Genomic DNA, 18940 nt, shown 5'->3' on the forward strand with positions numbered 1-18940 from the left:
AATAAGTCTACAATAGTCCTTATGCCAGAAAGGCTTATTTTGGGCTGGCGAATCCTCTTCTCCTTCACTGCTTATTAGTTTGCTTACATATCCATGATCTTATTTGATCTAAATCATGATTCTTGTCCTCCAAGCTTACTGTTGGGCAAACCAAATATATATAAGTGGCAATTGAACACTCACTTATATTCTGAATATAAGCCTAACAGGAACTCAGAGAAAGGACTGAAAGTGTGGATTTAAGTGTTTGGGAGTCATGCGTATGAGCTGGGATCTGAGTTGGCCATGTAGGATTTCTTTATTGCCAGAGACAAAGCTTTGAAGGAAACTACAATTGACAATGGGATGATCTGACTCCTCCTCAAAGCAGTACTGGTATACCTTAGAGATGCTGCAGGTTTGATTCCAGACTACCGATATAAAGCGAGTATTGCAATAAAACAAGTCACACAATTTTTTGGTTTCCCAGTGCGTATAAAAGTTATGTTTATACTATACTGTAATCTATTAAATTTGCAGCAGTGTTATGGCTAAAAACAATGTACATACCTTAGTTAAAAATACTGTATTGCTAAAAAGTGCTAATCATCACCTGAGCTTTCAGTAAGTCACAATGTTTTTGCTGGGCGGGGTGGGGATCTTGTGGCAATGCTGATGAAAATGCAATGACTACAAAGTGCACTAAAGCAAAGTACAATAAAATGAAGTATGCCTGTATTGGCATATGTTCCTTCAAGTGCATTAATCAAACCGTCTTGACCCATTTATACAAAACACAGAGTTTCTATGCCCATGTGATGGGAGAAAGGGTAAAGAGAAATCAAAAGAGCAACAGGTGAGATAATTTGTAATTTACTAAGATAGGAGAATCTCATTTAAAAAAAGCCTTTGCTGGAAGGGTAACTGGTGCATGCATATGCTTGCGTGACTCACCAGTGTCTGGTGTTTGATGTAGAACACTATGAGTAAAATACTGAGGTGCAAGGAATGAAAAGGGGAATCCATTTTTAAATAACACTGGTTGAGGAAAAGAACCAACAACTGCCCATGGACTATTCAAATGAACTATAATTTCACAGTATAGATCTATAAAATCTGAAATAGATGCTTAACAAAATGCTGCTTTGCCTAGAGGGCCCTTATCCTGAATGGCGTATATTTTTTATCATAGTAACACTTGAATTAATGTTTATATTATGTTTTGATTTTTGACTCTCAGTAAATATTTTCTATGGATAACTCCACCCTATGGCTTCTACTTTAAATGATTTCTATTAATGTTATATGTTGCCTGGTTGGGCCAATAGGTCAAGGTTTGGTGAAGAAATACTATTTATGTCTTTTTTTAATTTGAGAATTATAGCAGGCTGTTGCTGCCTTAGGGAACGTGACTTAAGGTGACGTTATTATGTGATGCTGTAGAGTAGTCTAAAGATAAAAATCAAAAGTGTTCAGTGATTAATCTTAATAGTTTCAGCATGCTGAAATCATTGTTTCTCTTATTTGCATTGACATGCCAACTAATGATATTAAATACCTTCAAAGATTTTCCTTATTCTTGGAGTCTGCTCTGGTAGTACAGCATCATTTCACAGAAAATATTATATAATCTGTAAAGTTTGCAAAAAAGGAAAAATTGAGATCCTGTATTGGGGCCTGGTGCACGGAGTGGTGGCACCTGGGAAGACTAGGGCAGAGACCAATTGAGGCTCATGGAATAGCAAAGAGAGAAGTGATTACTACTTGGGTTTTGACATCTGTAAGAAGGCCACAAAAATTGAGTTACCAAGCATGGATTTAGAGAAGATACAGGTGATACGCAGAGGGGAGAGGGGCAAGGAGGAAAGGAAGAGGAAAAAGGAAGCTGCATATGAGTCAACTCTTTGTATTCTTCATCCTGGCAGTAGGCTGAAATCTTTTTGCCTGTTTTTATTTCCATTTGGCATGCCAAGCAGCAGGGAACAGAGAGCTTTGAAAACCTATGCAAAATGCTTAAAATATTAATGAATTTGATAGTCATTATGACATCCAGGAATGGCCAGGGAGTGTCCTATGAAACCAAGCTGCTTAGAAGTATCTGGAAGCACTCATCCCATTTTAATAAATACACCATAAAAATGCTCCAAAGAGAATAGGGGCAAAATGACCTTAAGAAGAGTCACTGTGGAAATCCAAAAATTCCAAAATACATATGTACCAAAGATCTCTTTGGCTTGGAGAGTGCTTATTTTGTTTTATTTAATTAACTAATTTATTTTATTTATTTTAAGCTGTAATGAAAGTAGGTTAGTTTTTGTACTCCTTACTCCAAATAAATATTTTCCTGGGGTGTGTTCAGCTTTTATTGCTATGTGTTGGCTAGGGTATTGAGGGGAAACCTTTCATTGGCCTCTGTCTTCATCTGTAAATAGCCCTCTCCCTACCACTATGTTTATGCACATAGCGGTGTGAAGAAATTGAACTTTAAAGAAACCTGCCTTTTAGCAGAAGATCATGCTCCTATTTCATGGAGAAAAGACTCTCAACCTGCTACCATCTAATCTATAGATTCTTCTGCATCCATTCCATCATTTTATCCTTCTTTCCTCACAATTCTGTCTCATATCTAAGGTGAATCCTTCCATATGCAGTTGACCCTTGAAAATGTGGGTTTGAAGTGCATGGGTTCACTTATACATAGATTTAAAAATGTTTAAATCCACACATGTCGACCCCCCATAGTTCAAACTTGTGTTATATTTAAAAAAGCACGTGTATGTGGACCTGTGCAGTTCAAACCCATGTTGTTCAAGGTTCAACTGTATTCTCTGGATCATGCTCCCCATTGTCCTCTCAAGGACTATTCATGTCTTTTTTTTTTCTTCCACATTTTCAGTATCTTCCTCCTCACTGGATCCTTTCTGTCAGCATGGTTCCCCGCCCCCCGCCATTTTTAAAAAGGATTTTATTTTCTTAGAGCAGTACGAGATTTATAGCAAAATTGAGAGGAATGTATAGACATTTTTTAGATACCCTCTGACCCCACACATGTAGTCTTCACCATTACCGACATCACTCTCCAGAGCAGTACATTTGTTTGCCAAAGATGAACCTACATGAGTACATCATAATCACCCAAAGTCCATAGTTTACCTTAGGGTTCACTCTTGGGTTTGGACAAAAGTATACTGACATCTATCCATCATTATAATACCATACAGAGTACTTTCACTACCTTAAAAATCCTTTGTGCTCTGCCTATTCATCTTCTCCCCACCACCACCTGTGGGAACCACTGATCTTTTCATTGTCTCCATAGTTTTGCCTTTTACAGAATGTCATATAGTTGGAATCATACACTATGTACTATTTTCATATTGGTTTCTTTCACTTAGTAATGTGCACTTAATGTTCTTCCATGTCTTTTCATGGTTTGATAACTCACTTATTTTTAATACTGAATAATATTCCATTGTCACCATTCACCTACTGAAGGACATGTTGGTTGAAGGACAAGTTTTGGCACTTATGAATAAAATTGCTATACACATCTATGTGCAGGTTTTTATGTGGACATAAATTTTCAACTCCTTTCTTTATGTGAATAGTATGATTGCTAGATCATATAAGAGTATGTTTAATTTTGTAAGAAATCATGTAACTGTCTTCCAAAGTGGATGTACCATTTGTATTCTCATGACTGAGAGTTCCTATTGCTTCTCATCTTCCCCAGCATTTGGTGTTGTCCATGTTGTAGATTTTGGCCATTCTAATAGGAGTGTAGTTGTATCTCCTTGTTGTTTTAGTTTGCGTTTCCCCAGTGACACGATGTGGAGAATGTTTTCATAGGCTTATTTCCCATCCGTATGTCTTCTTTGGTGAGGTGTCATTGGGCCCATTTTTAAGTCAGGTTGTTTTCTTATTGTTGAGTTTCTATCAATATTTAAACAGTCAAATCTCTCACATGGTCAACAGCTGTAACAGCAGCAGCAGTAACAGCAGCAGCAGTAACAGCAGCAACAAATATATACACACAACCCAAACGCCAAACCCTCAGCTCCCTCTCTTAACCCTTTATCCACTTCTACTCTGTCTCTGCTTTCTCTCCAGGCCTGCTGTCTCCACTTCTCATGCACTCTTCATCCCACTGATGTCTGGCCTCTGTCCCCAGTTCTTTCTCTTCCAACATTCCCAGTCTTAGAAAATGGCAGCAGCATCCACCTAGTTTCCTGCATTTGAAGCCTGGGAATTAATCTGACTCTCCCCACTTTTTTCACCTTCCCACATACAAATTAACCACTTGCTTTTATTGATTTGGTCAGCGAATCTCAAATCGATCCACCCACTACTTTCCATCCTGATTACCCCTCCCTGATTTGGGAAGGTATTTATTATTTCTCTTTTTCCGTGAAGGTGATAGGCTGGCTGATGTGTGTTGCTACATGATGAGGTCATAAAGACTTAGGGGTTCTGGTGACTGCACAGGCAAAAGATCTAGTCCCTGGAGATTTCCGTGTCATTTCAACACCCTCCTTGCGTGAGTTTTCTGTTTGAAATGTTAACTTCTGCATCTCTCTGTTGGTTCTCTTCTACTTCCCTAGCATTTTCCTCTGATTTATGAGGGACAGCTCTGTGGCTCCTAGGAGTTCTGAGCTCATGACTTTCATTTAGCTCTGTGGTGGGGTCCTGGCTCTGACTTTCTCTAGTTGTAAGAGCTGGAACAGATGGATTCCCTTGACTTTTATTTCCTTACCTGTAAAACAGTGGCTTCCCATAGAGCTAGTGGGTCTCCACCCTGTCTGCACATTACAGTCACCTGGGAGCTTTTAAAACTCTCCATGCCTGGCTTCACTCAGACCAGTGGCATCAGCATGCCGATGCCCAGCCCTCAGGATTGTTTAAAGCTCCCCGCAAAGATCCCAGATTATGGACAAGGTTGAGGACTGCTGACTTAATCATTTTAAAGGGCCTTTGCTTTTCTATCATTTCATGTTTTTATCAAGCCCCAATCCAAAGTTGTGATTTCTCTTCTTTTAATGTTTTTACTAAGTTGGGAAGAAATAGCTGTGACGTTCTCCTCTCCCCCCTTTCCATCTGTTGTTTGTTCTTATTTACATACGATGGAACCCAGCCTACTGATTTACAGCTCTGGTTCCCTTACAACTGTTATTGAACTGAAAACATAGCTGAAAACTTATTAAACAGAAAAAAAATTATTTTGAGCTTTGTGCCGGCAATTCATTACAGAACCAAGGAAATGTCTAAACTTTTTTCCTTCTAGAATTAAAAATGGATTTACAACCCCATAATCTCAAATGAAAATTTTAATTCTGGTGCGAAACCCAGTATTTATTCTTCCTTGAGTGTCCTATTAAGGAAACCAAAGCATCTCTGGAGGAGAGTGGAATTTCGAGAGGGTTGCACCCATAAACAGGCAGGGCCTCACCAGACTGTTCCATATGGGCCTCTGAAGTTAAGTGTTAGAATCTCTCTTCCCCCAAGTCATCTCTGCTGATACACAAATACTGGAAGAAAAGCTAGGCGAAGACATCATCAATGCGAGTGTGGTCTCACTGTTGAAGCACTCTGGAACAGGTCTTTCAGAAGACAGCCTTTCTGTGGCACTCCCTTTTAGACCTACTATTTTAGATTTGAAATAACATTAGACTTTTATGAGCTGCAAGGCAGTAGAGAGGAGAGCAGGAAGATGACAGAGAACAGTCAAGCATTTGGTTTAACCACTGGCACTAAATTTGGAAAGAACTGGGGTCCTGACATGAGTCTGATTGATGTTGGGGGAGTGTCTGTTGGGGAGCTAGCTCTCTCTGCCTGTTTCTTTGTTAACAGTATCTCTTTCAACTGTTTACTCTCTTTCTTCTTTAATACCTGTCTGAAATACATAGCCCATGTCTTTATCTCTTTCAAACCCTCATTAAACTGTTGGAATTAGTTGCTTCCTTGATAAGGATGGGCTAATCATTGCTCTTATGGAGAGAAATGGTTAGTTAGTTATCTTCTAGTGGTAGAGGGTGAGAAACTTTTTCCTGGGAAAAGAAATGTTGCTGGAGTATGGAGTCAAGCTGAAAGGAACCTCTTTCCCACCATGCTTAGCATTGAACTATTTCTTGTTGCCCAGAAAACTTCGTCTGAAGCTTCTTGCTTTTTGACCTGTCTCTTTGGGTATTTTTTATAGATGGAGGAATTGATCGAGGGTGTTCGCTGGGCCTTTATTGACATGCTGGAGAAAGAAAATGAGTGGATGGATGCAGGGACCAAAAGGAAAGCCAAAGAAAAGGTAAGGATTCCTTTTAAAGAAAAAAACACGAAACCCCAACTTTTGGTGTAATGATTTTTCGTGCTTGACATTGTGCTGTTCATTTTTATATTGACTGAGCTGTTGCTTGCATATGAACCCAGAGTTAGGTGTCTGTCTGGGGAATGAATACATAGATTTCATTGCCAGCAGGTAAGCGAAAATAAGATCTGACTTTTCTTTTTCGAACTGTGTTTTCAAACATCTTGTAATTCAGTCTTTCGTTCTCTCCTAATTGCCATCTGTAAGAGCCACATGGCTTGCTGCCCAGCAAATTTTGCCATAAACCATCATTGGCTATGGCAGAATGCAGAGCAGTGGGGAGCCTTGGGGAGCAGTTGGCAGAAGAGCCCTCAAGGCACAAAGAAGAAAAACCCATATTGGCTGTGTGTTCTTCTGCTCTCTGCACGATGTGTACAAATGTCCTCAGGCAAATCCTTTCCTGTAACCGGGCAGATTTACATTCTAAGCTATCATTTTGTATGGATGATCCAATAGCATGGTTGTAAACTGCAGACCAGTGGTAGACCATTGTGTAGCAATACAAAAATATTTCCTAATAGAACTGGACACTTTCTAGGCCTTGTAAAATTTTCTGGTACTAAGCACCGAGATAAGGGAATAAGTGAGAAAAGTATTCAGCAGCCATGCTGTCGAAAAGTAAAGAATGGCACCCGTCTTGAATTCTACGTATTCTGATACAGCTGGAGCGCAAGTGTGTAGGGAACACCTGTTGCATTCATAATGGCTGCTACTCTGCAGCTGGGAGACTCTGAAATCCATTCTTAATGGATGCTGCTCTGCAGCTGGGAGATCTCTTCTTTAGAGATATTCTTTAGAAACTTTTCTTAAGACAGCAACCACTTGGGGTGCCCAGATACTCTAGAGCTTTCTGGTCCCCTCCCCAACAAAATCTCATTTAGTGAGTCAAGGGTGCAGTATGAACATCTGTGATAATCAGTCTCCCTGGTCATTCATATTGCTGTGCAGGCCCAGGGAATACTGCTTAGGGGCATAGTGAGTAATACTTAGCACAAAATATTTGCCTCATGGTCAAGAAACAAAGAGGGAGAGGATTTTTAGGGCAGTGAAACTACTCTGTATGATACTGTAATGGTGGATATATGTCATTATACATTTGTCCAGACTCATAGAATGTACAACACCAAGAGCAAGTCCTAATGTAACCTATGGTCTCTGGGTGATGATGATGTGTCATTGTAGGTCCATCATTATAAGAAATGTACCACTCTGGTCGGGGGGAAAGGGGGGGTGGGGCATTGTTAATAGGGAAGGCTATGCATGTGTGGAGCAGAGGGTATATGGGAAATCTCGATTTTCCATTCAATTTTTCTATGAACCTAAGGCTGCTCTAAAAAAATAAGGTCTACTTTTTTTTTTTTTTTTTTTCAAAAGGGTGACATTCTGGGAGTGCTTAGCCTTGTTGAGATGAGAACATATAGAGATTTAGCAAGGATATTTTCTAGAGCTTTAATACTCCAGATATAGATAAACATTGCCATAGATATTTTTGTCAATAGACATGAAAAGTCTGTTCACTGTTTACAGTGAAGAAAGAACTTGGGTGTCAGGGAGGTGGGGGGTGTTGGAGGAAGACAAAGGATCAGTTTGATTTTTTTCCACTTTCAGAATCTGTCACGGCTGTCTTAAGTAAGGCACAAGCTGATGAAGGCAGGAGCATGTGGGTTGTGATGAGAAGCTCTCCAGATGATGGATGAAACTTTCAGCACCAACATGTTGTTGTTGTTGTTGTTATTGTTGTTCGGAAGGCTTCATTTATTTTCTGAGCTAGTTTTTTATATCTGGAACAGAATGTGTCTTGCACTTGGAAGTTGAGAGCTCAGTGCATTGGGGGTTCTAGACCCAAGCCTGAACCCTTGTGAACTGAGGGCCACTGGTGAGGAGGATAGTATGGAGTGGTGAGGGGTGTGTGCCCGTTATAAATGGTTGAATACCAGGGGATTATTCTGGGGACTGTAGACAGTTCTTTGGGAAGTATGACTGGTGGTTGCCTTGGGGAGAGCTGCATAAGGGAGTGGATGCCTTACAATTGGGCCTTCTAGACAAGTGGCCTATGGTTCCTTGAAGGAGGATTATTCTCAGTCCTTCTAATCTTATACCTGTTCCTGTTGGTCCCTCACCCCCGAGTTATGCTCCAATCTTACATATTTCAGTGAGAGCCCTCAGTTTTTTCTTCTAAAAGTAAGGTACAATGGAATATTAGCCATAAGAAGAGATGAAATATTGCCGTTTGCAACAACATGGATGGACCTCGAGATAATCATGCTAAGTGAAATAAGCCAGACTGAAAAAGTAGAAAATCACATGATATCACTTATATGTGGGATATATACCTAAAGGCAACAAATGAACAGGACAAACAAACAGAGACTCATGGTCATGGACTGTAGACTAGTGGTTATCAGAGGGTAGGGGGAGCGGAAGGGGAGAGGTAGATGGGGTAAAGGGGGTCAAATATGTAGTGACAGAAATCTATGGAAGGTGAACACATAATGTAAAATATATATGTGTTTATATATATATAAAAATATATATGTGTTTATATATATATATTGTTAAAGTGAAAAAAAATAAAAAGAGTAAAAGTAAGATAAGTTCTCACCTAATGTTAATAGGTTCTGTGACTTTAAGTGAAACAATGTATAGTGAAACCAGTTTTACCGTAGGCTAATTGATATAAAAAAGAGTTAAGTTCCTAAGGCATCTCATCAACATTATAACAAAATGACATTAAATGAAGTAACATTATTTGAAGACCTGTACTCTTTGAACACTGCGGTTCCTTTGAGGTGAGTTCAACCTGCCAGGAGTACAGATATCAAAGGCAGTTGTCCTACTGGATCTCATCAGGTTCCCTGAGTATATCCTGTATTTCAGAGTTCAGAGCAGTTCCTTTAATGAAAGGCAAGAGGGAATGTTGTTCAAGAATTTCCAGCAATTCTCTAAGGCATTTTGGATTCTGGACCCCAGAAGATGCAGGTTTTCCTTTTCGAAATTAAATGAACATTAAGTTCTAGACATGACCTCTGGGTGGAGCTCGTAGTACTCACAAAGACAACATATAGGGAGCTGAAGGCTTTTATGCAGCTTTCTGCTCTGGGGTTGTTTTTGAAAAAAAAATTTTTTTCTTGCCCTTTTTCTCTGCTGTCCTCGATGTGATTGCCTTTTAATAGTCCACAAGAAAGGTGAGGCATTGCCCAATAATTCCTTGAATCTTAGAAGGAAATCTCTGACGATCTTAGGGCATTGTCTTTTTGGTACTGAGTAGCCCCTGCATTAAGACAGAATTTGCCTGCATTTGAAGTGGAGGTGAATAATTTGCCTGCTCTTCCTGGTATGACTTGACACTGTTCTTTGGGCATGTAGTGTATGCAGTATATCATCCACGCGGAAGATTTCTCATCAATAATAGTGCCCACACGGGCCAATGCTGAGTCACTTGGCAACCCATTGGGAAAGCTGGAAAAATGTTCCTATTTGCGAAGAGGAGAAGCTTTTCTTTCCCTTACCATTCAGCTCTGGACTGCAGCTAATTACAGTCCCTCCTAAGGGGTGTTGACCTCGGCATTCCCTAGTGACCACCCTCCTGAACGGAGAGAGTTCAGATACCTGCAGTGGTCTGAGGCCTAACACCTTGGCTTTTGTGGCAGTGACCCAGGTCTCAAAATGGAAGCACTGGGATCTGGCTTTGTTGTGCTCTTTGCTAGGGGTGATCACTGTAAAAGATAAATGAGGATGCCTTTGCCCCTGTGAAGGGTAAATTTGTTATCTCTGTCTCCCTTCCTTTCCTGTCTCATCTCTTAAGAGGTCATAAGTGGTTTTGTGTTGTTAAACCAACAGCATAGATTTCAGTATAGTGAAATAGGCACCAGTTTTTATTTAGAATTCTGTGTTCCCTGCAAGCATGTGCTCTTATTGTAAACAAGCAGCAAAGGACAGGGATCCTGTTATTTTTCTTGTTATCATAGATGTTGAATGAGTATAAGGTGATACAGATTATTTTGGGGGTGTCTTCTGGAAGATTTGCCTTTTCCAAAACAGAGCAGGAGGATCTCAAGGTCACTACATGATGATTCTGAGGCCTGGCAGGAAGGGATGCAGCACTGCCTTTGGCTGCCCAGGCAGTGGGAGCAGGGCTTCTGCTGGCGAGCTTTGTGTCAGATCAGGAGGAGCAGCTTCCTGAGCTCGGTTGGTCCCCAGCTGGATTTGCTTTTGTAGCCAAAAGCTGGATCCTTTCTGAAAGATTTGTTTGTGCTGTTTGCCCCTGGGACCTATGCTTGCCAGGCCATCTCCAGAGATAAAGACCCAGATGGAACTCCTAGAGTGGCAGCATTCTCAGGATGCTGTGAGAGGCCTTAACCTTGGCTGCAGTAGGTACAGAAGATTCCCAGGAAGTCTGCTATGTGGCCCCATCTCCACAGGCACATGACTCCTGGACACCGGCTTTGGGTGAGGTGGGAAAAATTTTCCTGTAGAGGATCTTAACAAAAGTGTAGCTCACCTCTTTGGCTTTGTTTCTGTTGGGGAGGAAAAATAATCCTTCCTTCTACCCTTCTAAGTTCTTGCCTGGAGCCCCTGTAACAAAACAAACAAACAAACAAACAAGTTTATTAACACGTATATCATACATGTATAAGAGAAACTCAGACAAATGAGTAACCTAAAGAAGTGTCTTAGAACTCTGGCTTATATGGCATCTTCAGTAAAGAACAGTACAATTTTTAGAGAAATGACAAGACAGGGAAAGAGTTTTATAGACTTCTAAGGGTGAGATTGTGGGAAGGTAAATACATGGGAAACTAATGGTAGTACAGGCTAATTAGTGAAGTTCGTTATGTAAATTCCTCTGGTGCTATCTCTAGGCTGTTAGGGTCTAAAGTTGTCTCTGGTCATTCACTTTTGTCCTTCCTGGTAGAAAGGGGAGAAGGGACAACTTTGAATATTTATGTCCTGCTTTTGGCAAATTGGAGGAGAGGAGGGAGCTTTTATTTGCATCTGCTCCTTCTCAGTTGCCTTTAGCTCAAAATAATTTTTATGTCTAAGAGACAACTTTTGGGGTGATATTCTAGTTTCTTTCATCTATAAGCTCTGCCCAACCCTAGGTAGTTGATTTCCCCCAGATATCCTGTCTGTACCAACTGTGTTGGTGCCCTGCCCACATCCCGAGCCCAGTGGTTTTCAGGTTGTACTTCCAGACCAGTAGTAACAGCCTCACCTGGGAACTTGTTAGAGATGGAGATTCTTGGGTCTTTCTCCAGACCTTCTGGGCTCTGGAAGGAGGGCCTTACCATCTGTGTTTTAACAAGCCCTCTGAATGAATCTGGTGCACGTTCAGGTTTGAGGCCCACTGCCCTTGCCATTACCCTCTACTGCTCATTTGTCTGACTTCCAGCCAATGGCACCTGCATTTTGCCCAAGAGCTTTCTCTTCCCACCGGAGTCCGCTATGCCACTCACACAAAAGGCCCAAAGGTCTGGAGAATGAGCACACCCAGCAATTGATGGGGGTTGTCATGTGTGTGCCCTCAGCCCCCTCCTTCCTTGAGTGTGTGTTCTACATAGGCTCCTGGAGTTTCCCTAGTGGGGTAAGCTCCAGCTGCTCATAATGACAGCTGGCTCGATAAAATACTCTTTGTCAACTGCCCGCATTTCTCCGTTCACTGTCTCCCAGTCCCCTACCAGTGTTTGGTGTTCCTTTTACCTCCCAAATGAACTACTTGCACTTGAATCATTGTCTCTGGGTCTACTCCTGGGGGCTCCTCAGCTAGGACATAGCCCCTGGGGCGTGTACTCTTCTTGTCCTTCCTCTCCTTAAGGTGACAACACATTTGACTGCATTTAGATGCTAGCACCACTTCAGCAAATTCAATTCATTTCCAGAACTGACAGCATACTAAGAGCCTTCAGATTCAGAGATGATCAGCTGCAGTCCCTTTTATGCAGGGGCTTTCACACTCCCAGGAGAGCACAGCAGTGACGTGGATGCCAGGCAGATGGGGAGAAGTGTTAATGTGATAGATACACAAAGTGGTTCTGGGATTCTAGGAGAGGACGCGTCTAAGGAGCCCAAAGCACACTGTGTGGGGGCACCTGACTCGCAGAATGCCTGCTTTGCTGCCCTTGTCCCCGTCATTGCTCATGTCTCTGCAGCCCGTAGGCAAGGCTTCCTCTGGCTCTTCCTTCCTTCCCAATCTTGTTACTTTTCCTTGGTACCTTCACTCCTGCTTCATCTCATCTATTCATTTTAAATTGTTTTGTAGAAGGAAAGGAAAGGCTTTTGTCAGACTGTCTCCTGCCTTTGCCTGTTACGGATTCAAGTCTGTTTGCATAACTCCTCAGGAATGCAGTCACCCCGTTTTTGCATCTACTCTAGTACTCACCCAGGGACACCTACGGACTGACAAAATAGCATGTAAACCATCTTTTGGGATTTCTCTCCACCCTCTTCTGGATCCCTGGATCACACGTGCCACCTCCTTGAGCTTGTTGGCACTTTCTGCCTTCATGTCTGTCTGTCTGTCTCACATACACATACAGGCCAGGTTAGTGGCCTTTGTACTTGTCTCTGCTGTCCTTCACTGGCTTCAACAGGAAGCACAGTTTAGACGTTAAGTGTACAGACTCTGGAGAAAGGCTACCTACTCTCAGATCCAACGTTTACCCCTTATTAGCTGTATGAGCCTTTGGAAATGACTTAACCTCCCCAATCTTCAGTTTTCTCATCTGTAAAATGGGGTGATTAGTACCTACCTCACAGATTTGTTATAAGGAGTTAATATACCTAAAGTAATTAGAAGAGCCCTGGAGCTTGAGAAAGGCTCTCCAGTTGTGTTTGGTTGTTTCTCCCAAACTGTTGTCCTGTAGGAGAGGAGGGAGACAGGAAGTGAGGTCCGTGTGTGTGTCCAGGTCGTTGTGTTTTCCTTTGGATTAGGAACGTGGGTAACATAAGGCCACAGTCTCTGAGGTCCTTCTCATCCCTCAGGTGCTCTGATGCTCCAAGTCAGAACACTGTCCTCGCTGCATCCCCCAACCCAATCCCTGCAGGTTGGTTAATAGTGAGCAGACCCTGCCACAGAATGATGGTCGGGGTACACTGCTTTTCTCTGTGGATTCTGGATTTTCTGGTTTTGAACAAATTTAGCATTACCTTTGTGGCATGTATTTTAAACACAAAAGCAAATATTTGGTATAAGCAGGAGTTTGACACACATATTTATCAAAGACATATTATACCTGATACTTTATTGGAGTAAGTTTACTTTGATTGTGTTTCAGTGTTCTAGAACCTCATGGAAATATTGCTTTGGGTGATGCTATAGGTCATTAATTCTCACACTTGAGGTACATCGGCACCATCTGGAGGGCTCGTTAAAACACAGATTTCCAGGCCCCGTCCCCATAGTTTCTGAGTCAGTAGCTCTGAGGTGGGGTCTGGGAGTTTACATTTCTGATTAGTTCTTGGTGATGCTGTTGGTCTGAGGCAGCACTTTGAGAACTTTAGGTGATCACAGGTGAGAATTCCCTTACACCAAGGCTGTGTTACTTGAACTACCTAATGTGTATTCGGTGACTACTTTGTCTCACCCCTTAAAGGAATCTCTTTTCGCCATTTCTCACAGGAGAGAGCCCTGAGTGCTGGGACACTCAGAACCCAAGTAGGTCACCTGCCTCATTATTGCTCCATCTGCCAAAAAGCCTTTTTGACATAGATCCAAAGGCTCCTTCTGGTCACTTCTATCCTTTGATTCCATGTCTGTCCCCAAGAACCATGCAGAATATGTCTTCTATGTAAAAGCTTTCCTAATATTTGAAGATGTTTAAATGTCTTTCTATTTCAGATGAAACATATCTAAGTGTTACTCATTAAATTAAAAAAAACATTATATGCTAGGTTTGATGTTCTAAGTGCTTTATAAATATTAGTTACCTTGAAACCATAATGTCTATATAAGGTAGGTCAAATTATTCTATTTTATAGATGAGGAAACTGAAGCACAGAGAGGGCAAGGAAGTTTGGCCAAGGTCACACAGCTAGCAGTGAAAGACCCGGGACTCCATCTCTCGCAATGTGGTCTTTGCTTTTATCCACAATGCTAGTGGGTCTTAAAGTGTGGTCTCCAGACCAGCAGCATCGGCATCACCTAGAAACTAGTTAGAAATGCAGATTCTTGGCCCCAGAAACTCTGGGAGGAGATCCAGGAATCTGCATTTTAATAAGCCCTCTGGGTGATTCTGATGCAGCCAAAGTGTGGGAACCACTGCTCTGTGCTTTGGTTCTAATGCCTCATCCTGTTGGCTGCTCTCCAGGTTTCAACATCTTTTTTTAAAGCTCAAGTTCAAAGCTGAACACAATATTCTAGATATAGTCCAACTCACACAGCACAATGGGAATATTATTACTGCCTTTGTTTTGCATACAAATTATATTAAGAAATACGAAGTTTATATTACGGCTATCTTTCCCCCTCAGCCATGTCATTGTTGGCTCATAATGAATTTACACTCAGTTAATTTCTAGGTCTTTTTTTTTAATCCCACAGGAACTGTTGTTAAGCCTTGTTGCTATAGTCCTAAACTTGGCGTTTTTAAAAAAACCCTAATCCCAGAACATCACAGTTTATTCTTATTAAAAATCATTAGGTTTGGTTCATGGCTCTGACTTTTAAAAATATATATTACTGGATAGTCTATACGTTTATTAGTTTTGCTATAAAAATCTATGCTCATTAAAGAAAACTTGGAAAGTAAAATATAAAGGTAGAAAGAAAAAAGAAGTTGCTAGTCCCATCATCCAATTGTAACCATTGCTAACATTTTGATGCATGACTTTTTTCCCTGTATGTAGTTTGAATAATGCTGTATATATGAATTTGATTCCTTTTTTCTTTTTTCTCAACGTTTACATTATGAACATTTTTCCTGTCACTATATAGTCTTTATAAAAGAATTTTTACTGTTATTGCATATTCGTTCAGTGGTTGTACAGGAGATTACTTAAACAGTTCTCCATATTTGGGCATTTAGGTTGGCTGTTATTGATAATACTATGATAAACATTTTGTTTATAAAGCTTTTCCCCCAAATTTAGGACTAATTTCTTAGAATGGCTTCTCAAAAGACCGTTAAAAACTTCAAGTCTGTCATTCAGTAATCAACTATTGTCTCTACCTCTCTCTCATTCATACCTTGATAAATCTGCTTTTTGATTTGATTGTATTTCTGGGTTATTAATGAGTGTGCTCACAAAATGGAGCTGAAATCAGTCATTTGCTTATCTTTTGGAGACTCCTTCCAGATTCCTCTGTTGGGCACTTTCATGGAGAATCTGCTCTGTAGCAGGTCTTTTGTTAGGTGCTAATCAATTAACCAACCAATGGATTTTTTTTTAGTCCAGTCGTTCTAACTTTGAACAGCTCTATGGAACTGCTGTCTAACTTCTCTATTTGGCCAGCAAGATCATGAGATATTTAGCAATGCCTTGATATGACCCAGTTACACTGTATTTTAGGGTATTTCTTGATTTGCCAACCTGTTGTTCAATTAAAAAATGGAAACCTGATGAAATTGAACACTCAGTGGGCTCCCATTCTTTTTGAGGTACTCTGTTATCCTCAGTGCAGATCACATCATTTCATGGGGGTACAGGCTCCTAAACCGGAAATCTCTATCTTCCCTCCCAGCCAACTGGAAGCACTCAAGTCCTGTTGAGTCTTTCTTTCAACTTTCAGATCTTTACCATTTCTGTTCCATAGTTCTTTCTTCCCCTAGCTTCTTATCCTTTTTCTTTCTTATTTTTTTTTATTGAGGAGAAATTCATATAATATAAAATTAACCATTTTAAAGTGTACGTAGAATTCAGTGACATTTAGTACATTCCCAATGTTGTGCAACCACCCACCACCTCTTTCTAGTATCAAAACATTTTTATTGCCCCAAAAGTTTCCGAAAGGAAACTTCATACCTATAAAATAGCCACTCATTATTCTTTCCTTCCCCCAGCCTCAGGCAACCACCAATCTGCTTTCTGTCTATGAATTCACCTATTCTGGACATTTCATATAAATGGAATTATACAGTATGTGACCTTTTGGGCTTGGTGTTTTTCATTTAGCATAATGTTTTCTAGGTTCATCTCTGTTTTAACACCATATCCTCTTGTCCTTTTTCACTCCATTTTCTCATTTATAGTCTTGGAAAGAATAACAACCCCTTTTTAGCATTTCTGATAGTGAGGTCATTCCTGTCTTTTCTGAGCTATTGAAATAGCATCATAGTGTTTATTCATAATTGAAAAACTAACGCAAAATATAGATTGTTGAATTGAGGCGCCCCTGTAAAAGGAAGAACTATAGTTGGCTTGTTTATTCTTATATGCTCAGAACCTAACATGGCTTGAAACTCCCTTCTTTGGCCACTGAACAGACCTTATTAAGAATCAAATCACGACCACCAAACACATAGGCAAGGTGCACATTTTAGGGGCCTCAGTTTTCTCACCCATGAAATGAGAATAAGTACACTGTTTTCACAGAGTGTTTGGCATGATTAAACAACTAATGTATGTACAGTGACTAGCAAAGAAGAAATTCTCAGTATTAGTAAGGTGACATGTTCATTTTTTTCTAAGATTCCTCCTATTTCCTCCTCACCAAATAATGTAATGCTCTGTTAGTCTCCTAAAATTGAGAAAGAAAAGCTAATGCCAGTTAGATTGTTTTCTTTGGAGTAGAGGTACAAAATGGACTTTTATTACTTTGACTCTGTGTGATATTTTAAAACATTTTATTATGGGAATTTAAAGATGTGCATGAAAGCGTAATGACAGATCTGCAGGTCTTCATCACCCAGCTTTACCAATGAGCAATATTTGCCATTCTGATTTCATCTACTTCCCACACCACCTATTTTTATGCTTGAGAATTTTAAAGCTAATCTCAGACATTATTTTACTATAAATATTTCATTATGTATCTCTGCCAGATAAAGATTAAAAAAAAAAAAAACTAACCACAGTACCAGTAACATACCCAGTGATATTAACAACAATATCTCATTTATTAGTATCTTGTCTGTGTGTAATTTTCTGTAATCATCTCAAAAAAATTTTTATAAAGCGGTTGGTTCGAATCAGTATCCAAGCAAGGTGTGCGTATTGCAGTTAATAGGTTTATCTTTTAAGGCTTTACAAATTTTAAATCCTCCCTCCCCATTTATTTATGAAATTCATTTGTTGAAGAAATTGTGTCATTTGGTGAAATTTTCAACAATCTTGATTTGGCTGATTATATCCTAGTGTAATCTTTTAACATGTTCTTCTTTAAAATGTCCCTAACATTTCCTGTAAATTGGTAGTTGAATGTGGAGGTTTGAATTGATTCAGATTAAATTTTCTTTTGCCAAGGCTTCGTATGCAGTGCTGTGTGCTTCCTATTGTAGCCCAATGTGATGCCGGGTTGTCCCACTTCCACTGAAAAGGTTGAGCAGTGAGTTCAAGTGTTAGCCTAGTCCATCCATTTTAACTTCTCCATCAACCTTTCACCTCAAGCAGTGGCCTTCTTTCTTGATTGTGCCTTAGAATCACCAGGGAGCTTAAAAAATCCTAATGCTCAGGCCACACCCCAGATCAATGACTGCAGATTCTCTGGGAGTGGGACCAGGCATCAGCATTTTAAAAAAATTTCCCAGGAGATACAAATGTGCAGCCAGGTGTAGAGCCAGAGGAGAGAAAGAGAAATCAGAGGGATCATTTATAAACTATATAAATGTCTAATCAATGTATGGTATACTTGAAACTAATAATAAAATAAAATTTTAAAAAATGTGCAGCCAAGGTTGAAAACCATTGTCTTAATTATTTTCCCAGTCATTGATAATATCGAATAGATAAATGAGTTCATTTGGGGTCGCAACTTGCAATTTTCAAATGCTATCAATGTTTCTGCATTTATTAGCTGGAATTTTTTTTATAAAAAGGATTTTCTCATAAACCACTCGATTATTCTGACATAATTTATACTGATAGCAATTGCTGAAAAAGAAGCATACAAATGTCTGTATTTATTAATTTTCACAATGAGTTGGTGCCCTAGTACCTCCAAAGATGCCAAAGCAGTTTTTTTTTTTAAGTATCATGATAAACTCAGGAGATCTTATGTATTTGATTTGTTTAAATCTATTATAATTATTATTCTACTTAATAGCTCAAATTGTCCCATCTTGGCCAACTTGAGGCTCTTCCTTTAGGGAATTTTGACATGACTCCAGTTGTTTCCGACAGCGTCTTTGCTACCTGGCATGACAAGCTATTCTCTTTAATGTTTGACTTCTATTTAATCATAAACTGTTTTGAACAATTTATAAAAGAGTGCCTTGATTAGTTCTTCCACAAATTATTGCAGTATATTGATTTGTTGTTGTTGTTATTAGGGAAGAGAGAGGCTCCTTACCAACTTGAAATAGAGTTTAGGTAATAAACAAACTTTGAGAAATATGGATGAGATATTGATGTGAATTATCATCTGTAAGGGGCACGTCAGTGGACATACATGTAATATATATTCTGTGGTTTTTGAAAATTTCTGCAGTGTTCCTTCTCAGTGTTGATCAT

At 39.9% G+C, this 18940-nt stretch overlaps 1 protein-coding gene across 1 annotated transcript in view; it reads left to right on the forward strand.

The window, feature by feature from the left end:
* The window catches only part of PHEX (phosphate regulating endopeptidase homolog X-linked), a 178351-nt gene that overhangs the window by 72618 nt on the left and 86793 nt on the right, over window positions 1–18940 (forward strand). The window contains exon 12 of the mRNA XM_023522333.1: window positions 6173–6274. Coding sequence (XP_023378101.1) covers window positions 6173–6274 — 102 coding nt within the window. The remainder of the gene's footprint in view (window positions 1–6172; window positions 6275–18940) is intronic.

The sequence above is a fragment of the Pteropus vampyrus genome, unplaced genomic scaffold (genome assembly GCF_000151845.1).
Source record: "Pteropus vampyrus isolate Shadow unplaced genomic scaffold, Pvam_2.0 Scaffold339, whole genome shotgun sequence".
NCBI lineage: Eukaryota > Metazoa > Chordata > Mammalia > Chiroptera > Pteropodidae > Pteropus > Pteropus vampyrus.